The sequence below is a fragment of the Micropterus salmoides genome, unplaced genomic scaffold (genome assembly GCF_014851395.1).
Source record: "Micropterus salmoides isolate LMB-PRFRI ecotype aquatic unplaced genomic scaffold, ASM1485139v1 Ms_hic_scaffold_1197, whole genome shotgun sequence".
NCBI lineage: Eukaryota > Metazoa > Chordata > Actinopteri > Centrarchiformes > Centrarchidae > Micropterus > Micropterus salmoides.
The window spans coordinates 1-21,536 of record NW_024040260.1 but is presented as its reverse complement, the minus strand read 5'-3'; the positions used below and the strand labels follow the sequence as shown (position 1 = coordinate 21,536).

The following is a 21,536-nucleotide window of genomic DNA, read 5'->3' as shown; positions in this document are numbered from 1 at the left end:
AATAGATATTAGTAAGAGCAGCAATAAATACTAGTAAGCGCTATTGGCACATAAAGCATAAATTGGGTAAATAACTAGGGGAAGAAGGAATAGTTAATGAAAAGTGTAAGTAATACATGAGAATTGTTAGGCGATGGAAGAAGAAGTGCGCAGGAAGTGCATGTTAGGGGTTAGAGGTGTTAAAAGAGGAAGTGTTCTCAGAAGAGATGTGTTTTCAAGCTTCTTGAAGTTAGAGAGGGACGCCCCTGCTCTGATGGCATGTGGTGGCTCGTTCCACCATCGTGGTGTCACAGATGAGAACAGCCAGGACTGAAATTGCTTTGTTTGTAGGGATGGCAGAGCCAGATGGCGTTCGTTGGAGGAACTCGGTGGATGAATGCAATTCAACAGATTTAGAAATACATTTATTCTCTTTGTGGGGGAGCGTTGCATCAGAAGATTGACACGTTTGTTAAATATAAGATTACAGATGGCAGCTGATTAGCTTAGCTTAGCACACAGACTGGAAAAGGAAGGAAACAGCTAGCCTCGCCCTGTCAAATGGTAACAAAATCCACCTCCACGCACCTCTAATCAACACGTTAAATCTTGTGTGTCTATTTCAGAAAAGCAAAAATGCTAATTTGCTGTTTCACAGGTACTTTGGTACCACACTATTTCTCACTCGTGACCTTAAACCTCCTGGAGTCTTTGCTGGTTGCCTGGCAACTGCGAATAGCCAAGAAATTTTAACTCTGTATTGGGCTAATTGTTATTTTTACACTTTTTTTAATATGCAGATTAATCAAATGAGATCTAATGTGTTTAGTGAGAGGTGCTGGTTTGCAGATTTGTTTTACCTTTGGACAGAGCCAGGCTAGCTGTTTGTGCTAAGCTGAACTAACAGGCCGCAGACACTGCCAGTAAGTGGATAAGTAAATTGCTCAAATTGTATAAGTTCAGAATCAGTTTTATTTTGCACGTATGTGTACAGGTTCACACCAGTGATCTTCTCTGCAGTCCTGACTGTCCACAGCTCCAAACCAGACAGTGATGGACGTGCAGAGGACAGACAGGATGATGGCTGTGTAGAAGTGGATCATTAGCACCTTAGGCAGGTTGAGCTTCCTGAGCTGGCACAGGAAGTACACCCTTTGCTGGGCCTTCTTGATGATGGTGTCAGTGTTGGGCTCCCACTTTAGGTTCTGGCAGATTGCGGATCCCAGAAACCTGAAGGATTCCACCGCAGACACAGGGCTGTTGAGTATGGTGATGGGGGCAGAGTGGAGGCGGGGCTCCTCCTCCACAGTTTTGAGCGTGTTAAGCTAAACCCACTAGAGAGCCAGCTGATCAACTGTAGGCCGACTCATCACCGTCCCGGATGAGGCCGATGACCGTTGTGTCGTCAGCAAACTTCAGGAGTTTGACAGATGGGTCTACTGAGGGGCAGTCCTTGGTGTACAGGGATAAGAGCAGTGGGGAGAGCACACACCCCTGGGGGGCGCCAGTGCTAATAGTCCGGGTGCTGGATCTGATGTTCCCCAGTCTCACCTGCTGACTCCTGTCAGTCAGGAAGTTTGTGATCCACTGTCAGGTGGAGGCTGGCACAGTGAGTTGGGTGAGTTTGGTGCTGAGGATGTCCGGGATGATGGTGTTGAACGCCGAGCTGAAGTCCACGAACAAGATCCTCTTTGGTCTGACAAAGCTGCCTGAGTGTCACTGTGAACCAGGGTTTTTGGTTCTTGTATGTGCAGAAGGTTTTGGTTGGTTTTAGTCGGCACGTCAGCCAACAATCAAGATAAAAAAATGTAATATCAGTCTGTTGATGATTATCACTTTGAATGTCAAATCACTATTTCTTTCAAGTTTAAAGGCTGATCAACAAATAGGCAATGCATGCGTAAAATTAAGTTAATTCTTTATTCAGTCCTTTTTCCTGAACAAAATAAATCGTACATGGTAGGTTTATTATCAACATATATTACAACAGGTTGTAAAGTGAAATTTAGTTTGTATCGCACTATATACAGTAATATAAAAGCAATCATAAAAATGGTAAACAGAAATAAACTATATTCAATGGAGGGGTGCTGAGGATGAATTAGAGTTTAAAAGGCCGATAGCTTTGGGGGGAAAGCTGCTCTGTAGTCTGGTGGTGCGACAGCAGAAACTTCTATATCTGTTCCCAGAAGGCAGCAGGGTTAACAGGCTGGGTGGGAACTGTCCTTTAGTATCTTTTGGGCTGTGCATAGGCACCTCACCTCACCAATGTCACTGATGCTTAGGAGATTGAAAAATTAAGAGATAATTTGTTTGTGATTTAAATGAATTAACTCAAACATTTATTGAACATGTGTTATATTGTTACTGAAGAAATTTATATCACCATAATTATCATTATTATTTTATTGCCCAGACCTACTTTTGTCTTAAGTTGCTGCTACAATATATAAATGCAGTCATAAATATTAAAAATTACAATGACGTTTTTAAATTTTTGCAAAACATTTATAATTATGAATGATATTTGGGGTTGTGTATTTAACCAGGTTTTGAGAAATGGCATCTAATCTATAGCCTCTGCTGATTATCCTGAAATGATAATTAGCTGTTCCTGTTGTCGCCTGCGAGGCAGAACTCGGGTGAGAAGGACCCTTTGTATTGTTTTGTCGTCGACACCTGCGCATGCGTGTTTCACCCTCGACTGAACTGCTAAACCGCTGTGACTTTTAAACTTGATTGTTCAGATGGCGGTGAGGTTCACACGAGCCCCTGCACCGAGGATAAGTGATATTTGACGGAGGTCTGAGCACCAGAAGCAGGTTTGGAAATAAGTGATTCAAGCACTTAGTAGGGAGATTATGGTCGCTCGAGGACTCGAATAGCGCAAGTGTCATTAAGTTTAGTTCAAAACTGACTTTCTGTTTGTGTGGCTGGTTCACGTGACTCTATTTCCTCAGTCTACCAGCTGTGTAGTCTGACAGGTAAGACTAAAAACTTTGAAATATAACGTTAACATTGGTTGATAAACGGCTATCTGGCGTAGCTAACGTTAGCTAGCTAGCAAACCGCACCGTTAAAACTGACTTGATCAGCTTTATAACTTAAAACGTATTCATTTGTGTTCGTCAAGGACTTAACTTAGTTTAACGTCACTGTATATTTGGAGTGTACAGTGTGGGCCGTATCGTTTGGTTTCTGATATTTTCTCGAGTAACGTTAGCTAGTTAACGAAAGATGTGTAACGTTAAGCTTAATTTTTAAAAAGCTTAAAGTTTAAGATTTTTTGATGGGGTTTGGTGTGTCGGAACCTGATTCGCTATCGATGAGTAAACCGCGAACACCTAATTATACACACTTTAGTCCGACTTTCTGTTTCACTTCCTAAGTCAGTAAGAAAACTTGGACTTCACCAAACGGCTCTCTAGATTGTAACGTTACCATCATTTTTTTCATTATCTTAAGTAAATATTACATCTTCCAGGTGAAGTTGTAGGTGGACGAGCGTCTTATTAAACTCATTTGGAATTAACCTCGCTTCAGATGAAGTCACACAAACAGATCCAAAATGAATTATTTGTTTTAATTTGAAGTTATTTAATCGATCAGGATTCTAAAATGTCCCGTTGTGACAGCCATGACAGCGTTTATTCCCGTAACCGTCACTTTAATTACATTATAGGCTGTTAATCGACAAATCTGCTGATTATTTTCTGAATTAATCAGTTTTGTCTACGAAATGTCAGAAAATAGTAAAAACACGTACATCACTGTTTCCCAGACTCCAAGGCAATTGTCTTTGTTTTGTCCAACCAACAGTTCAAAACCCAAAAAGATTCACTCTACAATAAAACATAGAAAACCATAAATCTTCACATTTAAGAAGAGGGGGATCATGCATTTTTGCATTAAAAGTGAGTAAGTTGATTATTTGATGATCAACATTGTTGCTAGTTATTGTACACCCTGTAATAAAGAAATATTAATCAATAATAGTCTGAAAATATAATTCATAATAACACACTCACTCACATACATAAACTTGTGGAGAGGAAAAGTCATTATTAGACAGTCAGGACTGAACAACAATCATAATAATTAAATACAGTAAAGTTCTGTTACTTTGGACAGATTTTTCAGGCTCATTAAAGCTAACCTTCATCCTGTTAACAGAATAAACTTTTCTTAGAGAACAATGTTGTGCAGTTGGAAAGCAGCAGTTTCATCTGGTCATGAAAACTGCAGCTGCCTTGATCTTGTGTTGGGATCAAGTTGCACTGAAATCTAACCAGCATGCATTGTGCTATGGTTGCCGTGCGATTGCTTGCAGCGTGATCACAGTGTGATTGCCGTGTGATTGCATGTGCTGTGACCAGTTCTGCACAAGCCTGGCTCATCCCATGCCAGCCTATTATAAAACTAATAATTTAGGGAGTTGCAGATCTTTGATTGTCCTTCTGAAGACCAAGGTTACACATCATTATGTGACTCGTCTGATTCTGTGATCCCACAAGGAAGAATTTGTGCTGTGCTGCCACTACAGATGTTTTTATCATGTTTGTATACTGTATTTTGATGGCGGTTACCAAAATGGATGCCTCCTTTACATTAGCATTACAGTTTTTTTCAATTGCTAACATTCATCGGTCAAAACTGAAGTCATATTGTCAAAACTCTTCACACAGTCAGCAAACATTAGTGTTTTCAGTTTTCATTACGTTCACACAAAATGCATTCAATGACCACTTTCTCCAAAATCCACAAACTCTTGTTATTGTTTGATTCCTACTCCACCACCTGCAAAACACTAAATATTTGCAGCACATTTTAGAAATGCAAACACTCCAAAACTGTTAAAAACACATTTAAAACAGAATGATTGAAAATGTCCTGCATTTGCAGTAACCAGACTGAGATAAATAGAAAATCTTGATGAATATTAATGTTCATGTTATGTTTACGCCTATGTGCATAGAGAACTGTGTATAGTGGTGGTGTGGTTTAGAACTGTAATCTGAGTGTGAAGCAGGAAATGTACTTGTATTTTAGCAGAATTGGTTCAGGCGGTTGGTACGTGAATTACAGGTTGGGGTTATTGTGTCTTAGTACCAGTGTTACTGTGTAAACAACTGAGGAAAAATTGTATTGCAGCACTGAAATTTTCAGTTTCAACTTTTTATTTTTCACAAGTAAATTACTATATGCAGTGATACAGAAAAAAATGATATTGAAGCGCATTTCTGATTAATTCTTGTTTACATATATTTTAGTACAGTCAATAAAGTGAATATATGTTATTCTTATTTTATAACAAAATAAGTCATGTGAAAAATCGTTCAAACTTCAAAGATAAAAGTTCATTTATGTTGTTCTCCCTGTTAGTTTTTAGGTCTGTGTCATGATAATGTATTGCTTTCTGAGAGCGAATTGTTGCCAGTGTTTGGTTGACCAAGTTTATTAAGATGTATGAAGTGTTTTGGTGGTTTGAGTGAGTATTTGAGGTGAGATTAAGATGCATGTTGGTAATGCTGACTGTATGAGCAAATTCGTCTATGACTTTAATGTCCAAATTTAATTATTTAATTATTTTTTATTGTATTTATGGCAGGTCTCAAATGGACAATGAGACATCACTGTATATCAGTGTGTTTAACACTGTTGTTGTGTTGTGTACAGGACAGAGTGACCCAGCAGCATACATACAATTAGTAGGCCATGTGGTGGTTCCAGCAGGGTCTGTGCTTCCTGCCCGCAGCGCTGGTTGTCTGGACGGTGGCGTCCTTCATCTTTGCTTATATCACAGCGGTGGTGCTGAGACATGTGGATCCTCTGGTGCCTTACATCAGGTCTGAGTCTGGACACACACACTCATCTCTGAAGTCTGATTATTGCTGTGATGTACTTTTATAATGAAATAAATACATTTCTTATTATACATGGAAAAATTCATGGTTGTGTTCTTTATCAGTAGTTTATAAATGTTGATGTCTTGATCCAAACCTTTCTTTTAATGAACTTTTTTGTGTGTTGCAGTGACACAGGAACGATGGCACCTGAGAGGTGTGTGTTTGGCATCATGCTGGATGTGTCAGCCTTTTTAGGTAACGCGCACACTTAATGTGTAAATATATTGTGTTCAACAGTCTCATTCAGTGATTAAAGCTGTATCACCCCATCCCATCAAGTTTCTAAATTGTCCAATGCACAATTACAACTGTGGAATTAATTGCAGCCAGTGAAATATTTGGGCTTCAAGCTCTCCTGAAAAAATCCTGTAAAATCCAAGGATGTAGTTATAAAATAATTAAAACAATAAAATATATTGAAGTGAATAAAATCACTCAGGAAGTACGTAGAGCAATCTAGACTGTAAAATATACCCTGTGTAATATTTAGGGGTATGGAGTTTATTTCAGAAGCATTTTTTTTGTATTTGTTGAAATTCTCTTGACACAGCAATCAATAATTCAAATGATCTGACACAAAAATGCCATAAAATGTGAATTGGGGGAGCAGCTTTGGAGGGAGGTGGGATTTTTTTTTTCAGTTGGATACTACTAAATCTATCTGTCTATCTTTTGCTAGTTTCTGTAACGTTGCCTACCTTTTTCGATAGTAATTAACAGTGATTAATCGAAGCTTTGCCGCTGGGAGGGGGGCATGGTTCGAATTGGGGAAGGGGGATGTGACCCCCCAAGTTAAGGCTTGGACCCCCCCCAAAAGAGGCAAAACCAAGAGTTCAGAGGGGTCTTTCTTACCTGTATTTGTAAATATTACAATATATTTCCCGTACTCATGACTTATATTCAAGAATCTTGAAGTACGATTTCAGACACCCCTAAAATGGGCCGTACCATTTCATAACATGGACGTTAGTTGAACGTCTTGTCTGTCTGCATCACTCGTAGCGCAGCTGCTCCAGTCCAGCGCATCACACGCTAATGGAGATGCAGCAGGTTAATGTCAGTAGTTAAATATCTAGCTGCTTTAATACACTTGACTTTCCTACCTTTAGAGATTCGTAATTAGCATTTCTTTTACTTAAAATGAGCTATCTGATGTTAGCTAGCTGAGAGCCCACCCTATCATTTCATTATAACTATGTAATTTCATATTTTATTTAATTGTCAGCTAACACTGGTGTTTAGGCTTGAACAGTGAAATTGGGCATTAGTTATTGTAGAGATACATTTTTACATCAATGTAGAGTTTATTAGTTCATTTGAAGTCTTTTGTGAGCCCTTTCACAATAAAAATGGGATTTGTTTTAACATAATTTAACATAACACTGTTGTTGGGGAATTGGGAATTTTGGGGAATTCCCAATTCCCCAACAACAGTGTTTGTCAGACTACTGCTTTATTGGATGCAGATTACATCAGTCACAGTACACATCAGCAAGAGGAAAGGAGATACTTGCTAAAAAAGAGTAAGTTGAAAATTTAACCTTGATGAGAACGATAAAAATTAGGAATTAAAGATAATAATGCAGACTGTATTTTATGTTTGGGTTTGTTTTCAGCGGTCATGATGGTCTGCTGTTGTGTGTCTGACTTTCTGGCAGTTTTGCTCTAGAATACTTGGTGACCTCTAACTACAAAAGTTGTCATGTGGTATGGGGCCCCTGTGAACTGGTGTAATGAATTTGATTTATCATCATCTACATACTGATGACATTATTTAAATAAGCAAGGATATTGTAAGCATTGTAAGATTTTAGTTCACTGAAGCCAGTGTCTGTGCTGTATTTAGTTACGTATTTGCTGTATTACAGCTACGTATTTGACAATTTGACAAGAGGTGGGCAATGACATGAGTGAGGGAGAATCCGATGGAGGAGAGATAACAGCGGCTCATTAATGTCTGTGTGTGCATGTGAGAGAGAGAGAGAGAGAGAGAGCACTCCCGTTTTTTAAATTCTCACAGAGCAGGCTAACTAAAACAGCAAGTTATTATTACCAACAGTTTGTTTTTAACTTTGTTGTTTCTATGCTAGTACACCCTAGTGCAGCACTAAGAGAATGAGGAGTTAGATAAAAGAGGAATATTTACTACAGGGTTTGAGCCGAGGAAAAGTGGAAGATTAAGTGCGTGCCGAACCGGGCTGGTGGCTGCTGTGCAGAGCAGGTTGGAACTGTACCTATATGAGAGTCCAGACTGAGAGGCTGAACTGAGCAGGTCCAGAGCAGATTACGGGAATATATTAAGTTGTTAGTTTGTTGTAGCCTACAGTTAAGGCTAATTAATTTTTTGATCTGTAATGAAATTAAGCATTTGTGAAATGAACAAACCCCATATCTGCCACACTGCTGTTGTTATCTTTCAGGTTAATGTGCTCTCACACTGCTGGGGGCTTCCTTTTGTTTTCCCTTTGATGTAAACTGGAGCATTACGTACACATCAGCCGAGGTCAGACATGAGAAAAAAAACCCTCAACATTCGAATCTCAAAATTAAAAATCGAATGTGAACGCAATGATCGAATATTTGGATTTTCGGGTCCAACCCTGTAATCAATAAATTAGGGCAGAACTATTACATTGCTTTTTATAAAATAATTTATTTATCACACCTCCCTCCACACCAGGATCTGCCTCCCAGGCATATTTGATACAACCGTCATTTTATTAGAAAACGGTAAGATAAATGTTGAAGCAAGATTTTAAGAATCAGGATGTTGTTTCATTAAAGAACAAAAAGAGTATTGCTCTGGTGGGTTTTCAAATATTTGTAAAATAGTGTCATGACTTGTAAATCACAAAAAAGTGGTTTTGAGGAAGGAAGAAAGAAATTCTTTTTTAAAGTTCATGTCATAGTTAGTGTACTTAGTAATGCCTCAGTTAACCTGTGAAACGCATCACATCTGCTTTTTCTCTGTAGCAGCTGTAAAAATGAAACTGTTAGTCCATAAATAGTTTTAGTTGATCAACAGAAAATTAACTGTAAACTATTTTGATGATGGATTTGGTTCCAGCTTCTTAAAAGTGATCATCTATGATAGAAGGTACGGGATTACTAATTAATAAACTAATTACTTCTATGTTTCGGTGATCGGACAAAACAAGACTTTTGAAAATGTCATCTTGGGGCTTTGACAATTTTTTCCATTTTATAGACAATTGAACAGTGAATTAATAAAAACTATAATCAGCAGATTAAGTGAGAAGGCAATAATTATTAAAAAGACAATGAATAAACATTTTTTATTGTTTACTATAGTTATCAGCTGATATCTTTCATGATTTGATTTATTGTACAGCTGTTAAATCTTCTGTATTAAAATTGAATTGATTTTTGCCTCTGTAAAAATTTTTTTTTTGTCTATGTAAAAAAAAAAAAGCAACACAAATCATATATGGTTATTGGACTTTGATTGATTTATGGCTATGTGTTTGTGTATGTGTGTTTGTAGGTATGGCGACAGTGTATGTGCGTTACAAACAGGTGGAGGCCTTGACAGGTGAGGAGGAGGTCAGACTCAACAGACTGAACTGCGCCGGGCTGCTGCTCGGCTTAATCAGCTCCTTCGGGATGTGCGTGGTTGCCAACTTCCAGGTGAGTGCTGCTGGTCTTGGATCAGTTCACACGTGTACAGTGTGTGAAGTGTTGAACGTGTCGCAGTGAATCTCTGTGTGTGTGTGTGTGTGAGAACAGAAGACCACGATTTTCTCCATGCACCTGGTGGGAGCGGTGCTGACCTTTGGGATTGGAGCTCTCTACATCATTGTTCAGACGCTGCTCTCACTCTACATGCAGCCTCACGTCCACAGCAAGACCACCTACCTCGTCCGCCTCTGCATCGGAGTCTGGACCCTGTGCAGCATCATCAGCAGTATCCTTTAACATGGTGATAGCGGGAGACACAAAACTCCAGCAGGCCTGTAGTGAGATAAGGACTCAATGAGGAAAGTTGTTTTTATTTAAGGGCCCTTTCACACCTACCTGGTCCAAAATGTAGGACTTTTCTGTTTGATCTGAACTGAAATTACAGGAGTGAAACCGCCCCCATATCGTGATCTGGACCAAATGGTCGAAATTTGGTGCGATGAAAAGAGGTAGTCTCTGGATGAAACTGAACTCACAACCGCAGACCACGTGTAACTAGGGTTGGGTATCGCTACTCGGTACCTCTAAGGTATCGACCGAAACAGTCCGGTATCGAGTAGAATCGAAACGTCTCCAGTCAAACCAGTACTTCAGTCGATACCTAGTCCTTCTTTATTTAACCAGATCGCGGCAAAAAATTATATGGTTTTGCTTGCAGTCAAACATGCAAGCAACACACTGAAAGAAAGAGAAGAGCACACCTTTTTCTTATGTGCATTCACCATAAACTGTATTAAAGTGTCCATGTGTGATTTTTAACAGCCACTCACCTTTGGCTGCGGTCTCAGGCATATTCGTCACTGTTGCAAGTTTATCGCCACAAGTTTAAATAGACTGCTTTCTCGTTTTATACTTGTGACTGTCGTCTTTTTGGAGGTTTGCGACTCACCAATAAAGGGAAAAACACTTGCGGAGATCTTTCAATTCAGTTTGTTTACTTTCAACACACGTATCAAAAAAATACCTTAAATTCATTTCCCACAACTTATTATTATTTGGTCACTAAACTATTTCACTCCTCTCTCATTCAAATATAAAAAAAACACCCAAGCTGTAGTCTTTCCCCTTATAGCCTAAGCTAATACTACCAGTGAGGATGACCTAATTAGGATGAGGAGGATCTGATACAATTTCCCAATACTTTTTATGTAGCAGTTATTTGAATTAAGAAAAAAATAAAATAGATAACCTTGCACCTTTTAATGGTGGTCACACCAGATACTGACTGGTTTCCGGACCTCCCCCCCCTCGCTTTGCACTTCTTGGTGGGTAAATGGCTCACTTGTGAAAATGATGAGTGACTTTGAAAATACCAACTGGAGTGTTGCTGGGGAAATGTAGTTAAATTTGCAGTGTGGTTCCTCACACTGTGCACACAGTTTAAATGGACAAATAACAAGGCAGCAAAACAGGCAAGTGGGTTGCGCAGCAACTTTGATTATTTTCATCATCAATTAATCTGTCTATCTTTCTTGAAACTTCTGCAAACTCTCCTTTTAAATGCTTAGCTAAACACACGTCCTGTTGAATTAATGCCGAGCAGGGATCTGTGATCCTTAACAATGTCCTCTCCTGTCAAGTGTTCGTATCGTCAGTCATCATGTACAGCAGTCTGCCGGGAGTGGACGTAGCTCACAAACTGCACTGGACTCCTGGAGAGACGGTCAGTAGTCCGATATAAGTTTCAGTTCTGATATTAAAATACCTTATTTTGAGAAATAACTTATCAGATGTTAAATGTGGTCCGAACACAAGCAGCTATACAAGAACATTGTCTAAATAAAATAATTACATAATTTGATTGGCAATAAAAAGAATCACTGCTACATTCTGGTTTCTTTTTCAGGGCTACACGGCTCACATCATCAGCACCATATCTGAATGGTCTCTGGCCTTCTCCTTCATCAGCTTCTTCCTCACGTACATCAGAGATTTCCAGGTACTTTGTCTCAGCTGCTGTTGAAGGCGTAGTCCATTTTGTTTTGTCATATTACTGTATCAAGCATCAACAGTGCAGAGAGAATGTTCTGACTTCAGTAATACAAAGAAAATTTAATTTAAAGGAAATTCTCATGTTCTCCGTCAGGGTCTATAATTTATACTTCTGCGCTACAATTTTGCGCAGTATCTACAGTGTCTATGCTTGCAAGCCTCGTAACAATCATCCAGGAACAGTTCTCACTGTGAGGTTATTGTGGTGTAGTGGCCACACTCTGTATTTCAGCATCACTGGCCCAAAAAACATACATCACAAATATCCCGAAATTACTCAGAATATGATGTGTCCTGTTCAGGTAAATTAGCGAAGTCTAAAAGAGCAGTGTGGTTAATGAATTATTTTCTCATTTGTGTGTCTGTATGCAGTTTTTCTTAATACATCCATACTTCATGGGTTCGTAAGCGCCTCAAATTTAATTACACATTGGGGTTATGGGGATTGTTTCCTCCTACGCGTCTTTTGATAATGATGGAGATTGTTGAAAGTGAACAACTTGAAGCAAGTTGAGAACTGTGGTTCTCTTTTCAGTAAAAAAATTATTCAAAACCATCTCCACTATAAACCCTTTGGTCACTCCCTAGTATCTCAGTGAATGAAAGACAAAGTGAATGCAGTGACTGCAGAGAATAATCACATTCAGTAATGAAACGAGGCAGACGTCACATTTAAATTAAAGAATGTAGACTCAGTTAGTGTTGGGAATATAAGTAAAGCATGTTACAGCCATATCGGACATGATCCATTTAGTGTTGTGTTGGAGACGTCAACAAGTGAAATACGACGCTGGGCTAAGTTGCCGTTTTACGTGTCCGATGATATCTGATGCACAGTGACATCCTTATGGTGACATTAAAACTCCACGAAGACACTGCGGCCAGCTGTTGTTCACATAACTGCACAGAACACAAGTTGTCATTTGTACATTAGTTTGTGTACAGATTGAACAAACAAGATACGACATGTTAATGATTAGCTGTAGAGAGGTTGACATATGTTTTTGGACAGCTCCTTTGGTAGCCATTTCCCCTGCATCCAGTGTTTATGCTAAAATAAGTATATGAGACAGGTTGAGCTGTTCTTTTACTGTGTAAAGATCTGGGTGGAAAAACAGTCTTATTACAAAACTTTATTTTGTTGTTTTTTTTTTAAAGAAAATCAGTTTGCGAGCTGAAGCAGATTTGCAGGGGAGCCACCTGTACGACTGGCCACATGGTGGCGCCCCAGCATCACGTCACCACAAACTTGAAGCTTCTGAATCATCTCCACTGCTGGCAGGAGGAACGTGACCAGCAGCAGAGACACTGCTTCTACACAGATTTTCACTTTTTATAATCATGTTTAAGGGCTTTTTATAAGGACTTCCTTAAAGCTGGTGTGGTAGCTTGTAAACATTCTCTCCTCCCTCTAGACCAGTGGCTCTCAAACTGGGGGATGTACAGCCACATCAGGGGGTTGCTTGAATGTGATTAATGTGATTAATGTGGTGATTAATGTGGTGATTAATGTGGTGACAAACAAGTGTGCTCTGGTGCTAACAAGGCTATTTTGCTAACCTGAATCTTGTTTATATCAGTCGCCTGTATTGTACAATGTTGGGGGGCATGAGCTTTGTTTGGCTTCTGACAGAAAAAGTTTGAGAACCACTGCTCTAGACTTATCGCTCCAGATATTTGGGGTTTTTGGAGCCGTCTGAGATTTCTGCCTCCAACTCGATACAATAGAGGAGAATAGAATCTAGTTCAGCATTTCTTTTTTAGAAACTGGTTCCCTGTTATTTTGGATAAACTCACCATTTTCATTGTGAAAGTCCAGTCACCTCTATTGTATTAGGATGGTGACAGAAATCTCCAAACCTGGACAAATGAAACAAACTATTTGACTGGAAACTAAACAATGAGGAAGAAATGACCCTTTAAACCCAAATGTGATGCTTTTCCTTCAAACGGCTTCCTCCTGGGGGTCATGTGTAAAAAGACGGGTTTTTTTAAATGATTTATGTTGAAATCAACATGCTGATTGTTAAACTGGGGGGAAAGAATATTTGTTGGATCGCTGAGTTTCCATTCTATACAGAGTGGTTAAATATTTTCACTTTTTCTGACACCAGTTATCAGTCCGCTTTCATTTAGCTGCCCTAAGGTTACTTTCCATAAATACTATTGTATATTACAATGTAGTTCCTGTTTTTACTGTGAAGGCCAGGTGCATAATTCAGATGCCTAACTTCACTTAAATTCCCTTTAAGCCATGTGTTACTTTAAGTACCGAACTGCTGCTGTAGTGTGCCACTGGAATAATTACTTTGCGTTAAAGTAAATGTATTCAGTTATAAAATAATTATAATACCATAAATTTACCTGAATGAATAATGGTTTCTTTATTCTGTCAAACAATTAATAAATGATTCTAACTGAAAGGCTTTGGACTAGGCTACAAATTATTCCTCTTACTAATGCTTTTGCCTATTCCACCTCAGTTCATTTGTGCTGCCTTAACTTTTCTTACAAAAACACATTGTTAGACCTCAATGATACAGTTTTTCCTCAATATTAAATATTTTTTCTAAATATTTTAAATCTTATGTTTACATCCATGTTAACGAGCAAGTCAGCCTTTTACTTTTCTGACACAGTGTAGGTTAGTGGAATAGCATGAAACCATGGGCAGGAATGTGTATCACCAGTATATCCAGTCATAAAAACATTGCTCCAGAGTGCTACAAACTCCACAGAGTACCTTTCAATTAAAGACAACTGTGTAAACATCCAAAAGTCCAAACCCACTGTAATTGGTCAAACTCCTGTAAAATCACCAGCTGGCCAATCAGAGCTGCAGCTGATGTTTGAGTTGAACTATGTTAAATTTTTATGTGAGACAGCTGACAAAAATAAAGGGAACTGTCAATGAATCAATGCATTGCTTTTTATTAAACAGTCTATAATTATTCTGATGGCACAAGACTCCACAGTTAACCTACTGTCTAAACATATCTACAAATAAACATTAATATTTATCGGATACAAACTTGTAACCCTGAGTTGCTGCTGTACATTGTTCATGTTAAGACAAATAAAGCTTTACTTCCTGTTTGTAGTCACTAAGGTCATACTTTATCTTTTGATTTAAAGATCAACGTACTGTAATGGTAATGCACAGATGATTGTCTTCACGCAACAAAACTATTTAGCCTTTATTTCCTAATTTTGGTTTGTTATAGACTTGCTAGTAAATAAATAGAGAGTTCAAGATATATTTTATGAGGAGTTGTTGGAGATCAAAACAATCACTGAACTCATCAGGTGGACACAAACACGACTACGGTGGGACTATAAGTTGCTCTGTCTGCTGGATGAACAACTTTAAAAAGGTTATTAAAATTTGGATGTGTTTTCAGCTTGTTCTGCTGCCCCCAAGTGGCCAAAATCTCAGCTCTGATTATAAGACTATTAATATAATATATATGTCATATTTAGTGTAATTCAGTAAAAGTCAATCAGAGGCTGTTCAGCCAAAGTTCAGATTTACTCACAACAGGTTGAGGTTTTTCAGGTTCATCATCAGCTGTTTTCTGAACTGCTGCTTCCAACTCCTGATGAATCTGACCTGAAAACAACTTAACATTGTTTTTTTACACATACTCTGATCTGTATGTGACATGAATACAACATAAACGGAGTATGTCCACTTACCAAAGCATTCAGACAGATTTTTGTACTTAATTAAGGGCTGTAGCCATTATTATAGAAACAGAGGTTAAATTACTGATACACATTAATTAAATAAAAAAAAAAAAAAAAAACTCTTCAATTCAAAATCTTGGGACTTCAAGAGTTTAAGATTTGTCAACAATAACAACGTTGTTCAACCCAAACATATTCAGTCTACTATTACAGACAGCCGCCCATTGCTTCAGATTCTTCCTGTTAAACAACATCTTTGACATCCCACACAATATTATTTAACGTTATGTCCTGATTATCTGTGCAACCAGAATAATAATAAAACATCTGTTCAGTAAAACAACTGGTTCAACATCTTCTCAATAAAACGAACCAAACTCGCATCATTTACAACCACTCTACTTCATAACTCTTATAAAATTCCCCACACAGATGGAAGCAAGTACGTGTCACGTTTTAATTTTCTCATAAAACTGTGAAATTTCTATGCAAAATAAAAAGTTTCACTCCGTTATTTTGATCAAGCACCCTCAACTGGTGATGTTTGGGGAGTTTTGGGACGCTAAAACAAAAAGAGAGATCGTCTATTAATCACAGAAACTCACATTTAACAGGCATCAACTTTGGCAAACTGATTTAATATTACTTTTTAACGACCCATGGAAACCCTGATTATGCACAAAATATATCCTCCGCTGCATCATTGTGACGTTAACTTCTGTCTGAACTCTGTACTGATAACCACAAGTAATCAAAAGTGTAATAATATTACATTATATTAGCACAGTATTATTAAAATGAATGGCTTGAACATATATACACACACAAAATTATAACACTTAAATCAGTGAAGCAGCTTTGTTGTAAATTAGTAAAATCTAAATTTAAAAAGAAGCAGAGTCTGATAAACGATGAAAATAAACTTCAGAGTAAATGTTAGAGTAATAAATGGATGTTAAAGAGTCAGTTCACCCAAATTACAAAATACATTTTCTTTCTTCCCTTTGGTTTTATTATATTATCTCTCCAGTCAGATACTTTTGGTTTCATTTGTCCAGGTTTTAAAATATGTCTGAGATTTCTTCCTCCACATTAATGCAAAATTTAAATGTAAAAAATCAACAGGAACATTTAATTTAGAAACAGTGTCGCAGTTACTCTAAATAACCCACGAGGTGCTGAGATTACTCGAGGTTCAGTCTCCGACCTTGGCTGGTGAATTTACTCAGCTGTAGTCGGTTGTGTTGATGCAGAAATTAAATTCTCACCACAAGACAATGAGAAAAACAACACTGCTTTTGAATGTCCAAGTATTTTTGGAAATTATCATGTAGCAACAAGCTAAGTACAGGAACTAATGTAACATCTAAAACGTGAGCTATATTTGATTTCTGAGAGTTATTTTTCCCCTGAAAATGAACCTTGGAGGTTGTCATAAAGCAGCATATAATTTGTTTTACCCCCCCCCCCCCCATGAAGGAATAAGGTGGATTGTTTTGGTAATAACTTGTCTTGTTAAATAATATGTAAAAAACCAAACAGGCCTAGAAATAAAATAAACAAAATAATCAAAAGGTCAGAAAAACGTGTCTGGTTGTTCTAGATACCAGAGATAAGTAAGAAAATGGTGGTTATTGTAACTTGGGTGAACTGGCCTCCTTTAACATCAAGGAAAGAACCAGATGACGAGCAGAAGCGTCTCAAAACTTTAGGAGGTAGTGAACTTCGACCAAGCCCAGACACCAACAACGTTCAATTCCTAGAATGTTCCTAGAATGCACTGCAAAAAGAGTGATTGCTCGATGACTGGATGGAAATAATCAGCCAGGGACGGATTACGAGGGGCCGGGAGCTAAAATATAAAAGGTCTTTATTGAGCTCCCGCTCTTCCTAAACTCAGTTTGGTTATAAGTTGATTAAATGCAAGAATATGTACCATTTAACAGCTGCAGGTGCCCGATAATTAGACTGAATGTCTGCTTTGTTTCTTCTCATTCTTCTGTCTCACGTGTTCCTGTTAGCTGAGGGACGTTTATTTTTAGCTCTAACCATTCATCAGTGACTGATATATCCGTCCAGTCATAATCATTTTCAGTTGACATGGCAGAAGAGTTTGACATGTTGACTAAAGAAATTTGTGCCAATTCTAATCCCACCTACGAAGCTCCGATTGACCAATAACCAAAGAGCCTTAGAAGAGCACAACATCAGACCTATGAATCAATGAACAAATGTGGGCTGTGATTCAGAGGTCTGGATCCAGATCAACAGTGTTTCACTACCTTCCGAGAGAGAGGCACACCCAATTTTTTTTTTTTTAAATTGCTAGAGATCAGCTTGAAGCTATGGCACGAGCACAGCACATCCAGGACATCTGAGAGTTGCAGCGAGTTGATGCTCTGCTGTTATACACAAGGACAAAGTCAAAAAGTAATTTCTTCAGTCCTCTGACCACGACCCTTGAAACCTGCAGGAGGTCTCTTTGTCCAAACTGAAGTCATGTGTGCAGTGGTTTCCAGTTCTCCAAGGACACTGGGAGGACGGTCAGACGGGCGGTGGAACAGAAATAAAGATCGGAGGGTTATAAGGCATCAGTGGGCGGGGCCACAGAAAGGCAGACGAGTTCCGAAAACACCTCAGCAGGAAGTCACCCCCAGTCCTGAACTCTGTCCTCCTCCACTTTGTGCACCTGAAGGTTAAAAGGCTGAACCGTCACAGATGATGGTCTGCCCTCGGCCAGGGAACAGCTCCATCTGCCAGTACCGAGGGTCAGCGTACACTGGTGAAAGGTCAGAGAGAACAACCATCAACTGTGGGTTCAGACCGGACAGCTTCAGCAGCCACGTGTGACATAGATTTCTGAGATAAAGAGAAGAGATGCAGCAAGCAAACGCCTCAAAGACTTTGTACCATTTAAGCAGTGGCTATATTCATTTATCAGTTCTCTCCAGTTAAACTGTAGACATTTTCACACAGTTTGCTTTGTTAGAAGCCTGCGAGGAAACGATAAATATTCTGTTTGCCGTGTTCCTGTTGATAAAGTTTGTGGTTTCAGATGACATTAAGTAAGTCAAATGATTTCATCAGCTGAGTCGTCATCTGAATTATGGAGAAAGGACAGTGAAAAGAGAGTTTGGGAGTGAGTGTATGTGTTTGGATGAACATATCGAGCAACTGAAAAACCGACCTGTTTAGGGCAATTTCAATTGTTTCATTTATTTATTTATTGGGCAAAACATATTGACGAATCTCTCTAATAAAAAGGTAGAAATTTGTGTGTGTGTGTCTGTCTTTCGATTATTTCAAGAACCGTTCATCCAATCACCTTCACACGTGGCGGGTGTGTTGCTGCGGTCCCAAGGGAGTGCAGTGTCAGTTTTGGTGCAATTTGGACACTCAACATGTTCAGAATGAATAAATAAATATACTAGAGAGAGCTCTGCAACAGCAAGGGCAGGGAACGCTCGCGGGCGGCTCTTACTATATTATTTATTCCAAGTTTATCAATTTCGGATCATATAAGCCCCGCCCGTGCAACAGTGAGGGCGGGACTAATACCCTCCGAGATAAGATTCCCTGGTTAGCCTCTTCCTTCTCATCCTTTTCAGGATTCCAATACATTAAAGTTCAGTACCTCTGTACTGAGACAAAGAAGTACTGAGACAAGTCCAGTTGCCCTTGATTTTAACCTTCGTTGGAGACAATTTGAGCTTAATGCTATAGGTGAAACCAATGTGGTAGTGAATTGTTGAAACAGCCTTATCACAAAGCTTTGATATCAGTTAGAAACAAATGTGTTAGTTCTTTCAGTGATATTAATGCTGTAGGTGAAACCAATGTGAGACGCACATCTTGTGCACACTAAAAAGCACAGGGAGGCGTCACATCGGCCCCTGTGAACGGACACTGCACTATATAAATCCATATCAGTCTGCTGTGCTAATCCAAGAGTTATTTTCATTACAAATGAACAACCTTCTAACTTGTAATAGTCCAAATAATTTCTGCACACGAGACATAAAATAATCTCCATATAAAACACATAAGTGCACACAACTTGTGTGCAAAATCATTTAATATTTTCAAATCTTGTGCACACGAATAATGATTTTCACAAATGATTATTAGTTTGTGCACAAATCATCTTTTATGTCCAATTATCATAATTTATATGCACAACATCAACAATTTATTTTGTTGGGCTGTGCAGCAAATTTCTGTATTTTATACAGAGCCCCCAGGATATATGTATTTTTTATCTTGTGGGCACAAGACAAGAAGTTTATTTGTCACGTTAAGTGTGTTATACAGGTGCGGCAAGTGTTACCCATGTCTCCCGGTGTCAGCCAAAGGTTGAAGGAGCTGCAGTGTTTCTGACAGCGTTGAACAGGCAGAACTCGAACTGTTGGTAGCCCCTCACCACCACCAGCCAGCCAAAGACCCCAACACCCTGAAACACACACAACTAGTTAGAACAGAAGCTGAGGGTTACAAAACACACTAACAAAACGCAGATGACTAAAGTCGAGAAAAATCTATATGACTTATGTGGGATATTGTAAATAGACAAAGACACGTGTTACATAGCTTTGGGTGGTACAGTTTTGAGTGTGTCATGTTGTACAGACAGAACTGGACTGAACAAAACTGAGTGTAAGAAAAAACAGGTCACTGACATAAATCTGAGATCCACGAATACAGAGACGATCCCCACAAGACAAGGCTGTTTTTTTCTGCATATCTACAATATCACACTACACCTGCCATTTAGTCTCAAAGATTTCTTCCAGTTTTGTTCATCACTTCTGTCAGTAAATATAACACTCTATTCCTGCTTAGTCCTGTCTGTCTCACCTTGCTCTGAGAGTTTGTGCTGTGGGTGACCAGGCAGCGCTGCACGATGGTCCCAGCACTGTCCAGCAGGGGGCAGAGTTCAGCCTTCGGGAAGAGCCACCTCAACACCTTCTCCCTGGTCCCAGAGCTGAACCTCCTACACGGAAAATACACACTCATCAAATCACCAGTCACAATCATTATACAAGCACCGATCCGATCCGTACCGGCTCAGATATTAGGCCAAATGTCACAGATCCACATTAAATACAGTTTTCCGCTGTGCTTTGTTCATTTACAGTGGTGAGGACCCTCTCACTCTGCCTGCCTGTTTGTTTGTTTTGCAGGGAGGGTCGCTTGCCAGATTACTTTTTCACAGGTCCAAAATGTTCAGTCCAGTTTTCACATCCTGCACCAACACTAAAATGTTCTTCAATCAACTGTACTATAGACAGACAGAAGATAATCATTTTCTAACAAATGTAATATCTAGAGGTGCTCTGATCAGGATTTTTTGGACTGATTGATCAGAGCACCCTGAGTAATATCGGTGTCTCTCAAGGTGATTTTGAGGCAACACGAGATCCGAGCTGATACTGAGCACACTGAAGAGCTATACTTTAAACAGAATTGCGTACCAGAGCAGAGTGAAGTTGGCGGGTCCTTCGGGGAGGCCGAGGTTGTGGTTCTGCAGGCCGTCGTCCTCCTCCAGCAGAATGGACATGGAACCTGAATGGGCCAAGTAGAGCTCCTCAAGCTGCTGCCGCTGGACACTGAGGGACTCCCCACCCTGCAGAGACCAGTATGAACAAACTATGAACAAACTAGAATGGCCGGACTGGGGATAGTTATCACACATTAGTCACACATAACAGTTTAAAATCGGGCAGAGATGACTTCAGTAGTGAATTCCGTGGTGAATTTGCTACAGCTCTGAGTCACTCCTCCCATCGTCTTCTTCTCCATAGCAACAGCAGCTGAGACTCATGGGTACTGTAATAGAGCAATCCACCAAACTGACAGAAACAAACTGATGGTCAGAACATAAAACTTATAGGATCTTTACACAAGCTGCTTCACCAGTGAATCTATTATATATAAAATAAATTCTCAAGAAGGGTTGATTAAAAAGCTCTTTTTTTAAAGCTGTCATTTACAGTTTGCCAAAATCCTGGCCGTGTTGACCTCTGACCTTCAGCAGGACAAGCTGTGGCCCCCGTCGGAGAGTCACGGTCCCTCTGAGGCTCTCTGGGACTTCTAGCACCGATGAGATTGTTGCACAGCCCGAACAGTTGACCAGACTCTGCCTGAGAGAGCCAACACTCCACCATTCATGAAAACCTGCAGCATGCGCACACATAACCACACAAGTCAAAACACAGATGCTGGAAAACAGTGAGTTGTCCTTATATATTGAGGGGAAATGCTCAACAGCTTCAT

The 21,536-nt window shown here is 39.3% G+C and overlaps 1 protein-coding gene and 1 pseudogene across 2 annotated transcripts; one reads left to right on the top strand and one right to left on the bottom strand.

Annotated features, from left to right (window-relative positions):
• Positions 1–2,650: 2,650 nt before the first annotated feature.
• LOC119898536 (DNA damage-regulated autophagy modulator protein 2-like) lies at positions 2,651–14,676 on the top strand. 2 transcript variants are annotated; one of them, XM_038712676.1, is made up of 8 exons: positions 2,651–2,801; positions 5,656–5,825; positions 6,013–6,080; positions 9,391–9,533; positions 9,633–9,810; positions 11,165–11,247; positions 11,431–11,523; positions 12,735–14,676. In XM_038712676.1, the coding sequence occupies exons 2-8, from the start codon at positions 5,695–5,697 to the stop codon at positions 12,867–12,869; spliced, it is 831 nt and encodes a 276-aa protein (XP_038568604.1). In that variant the 5' UTR covers positions 2,651–2,801; positions 5,656–5,694; the 3' UTR covers positions 12,870–14,676. The 2 variants fall into 2 exon arrangements, with proteins under 2 accessions (XP_038568604.1, XP_038568605.1); XM_038712677.1 differs by lacking the exon at positions 2,651–2,801 and adding an exon at positions 2,808–2,963.
• A 3,237-nt stretch (positions 14,677–17,913) lies between these two features.
• LOC119898537 lies at positions 17,914–21,471 on the bottom strand (annotated as a pseudogene).
• Between the last annotated feature and the right edge of the window lie 65 nt (positions 21,472–21,536).

Coding starts and splice junctions, on each gene's coding strand:
- LOC119898536 (XM_038712676.1), top strand. CDS start 5,695: ATGTGGTGGTTCCAGCAGGGTCTGTGCTTCCTGCCCGCAGCGCTGGTT. Junction 5,826..6,012: donor CCTCTGGTGCCTTACATCAG/GTCTGAGTCTGG, acceptor TGTGTGTTGCAG/TGACACAGGAACGATGGCAC. Junction 9,534..9,632: donor GCGTGGTTGCCAACTTCCAG/GTGAGTGCTGCT, acceptor GTGTGAGAACAG/AAGACCACGATTTTCTCCAT.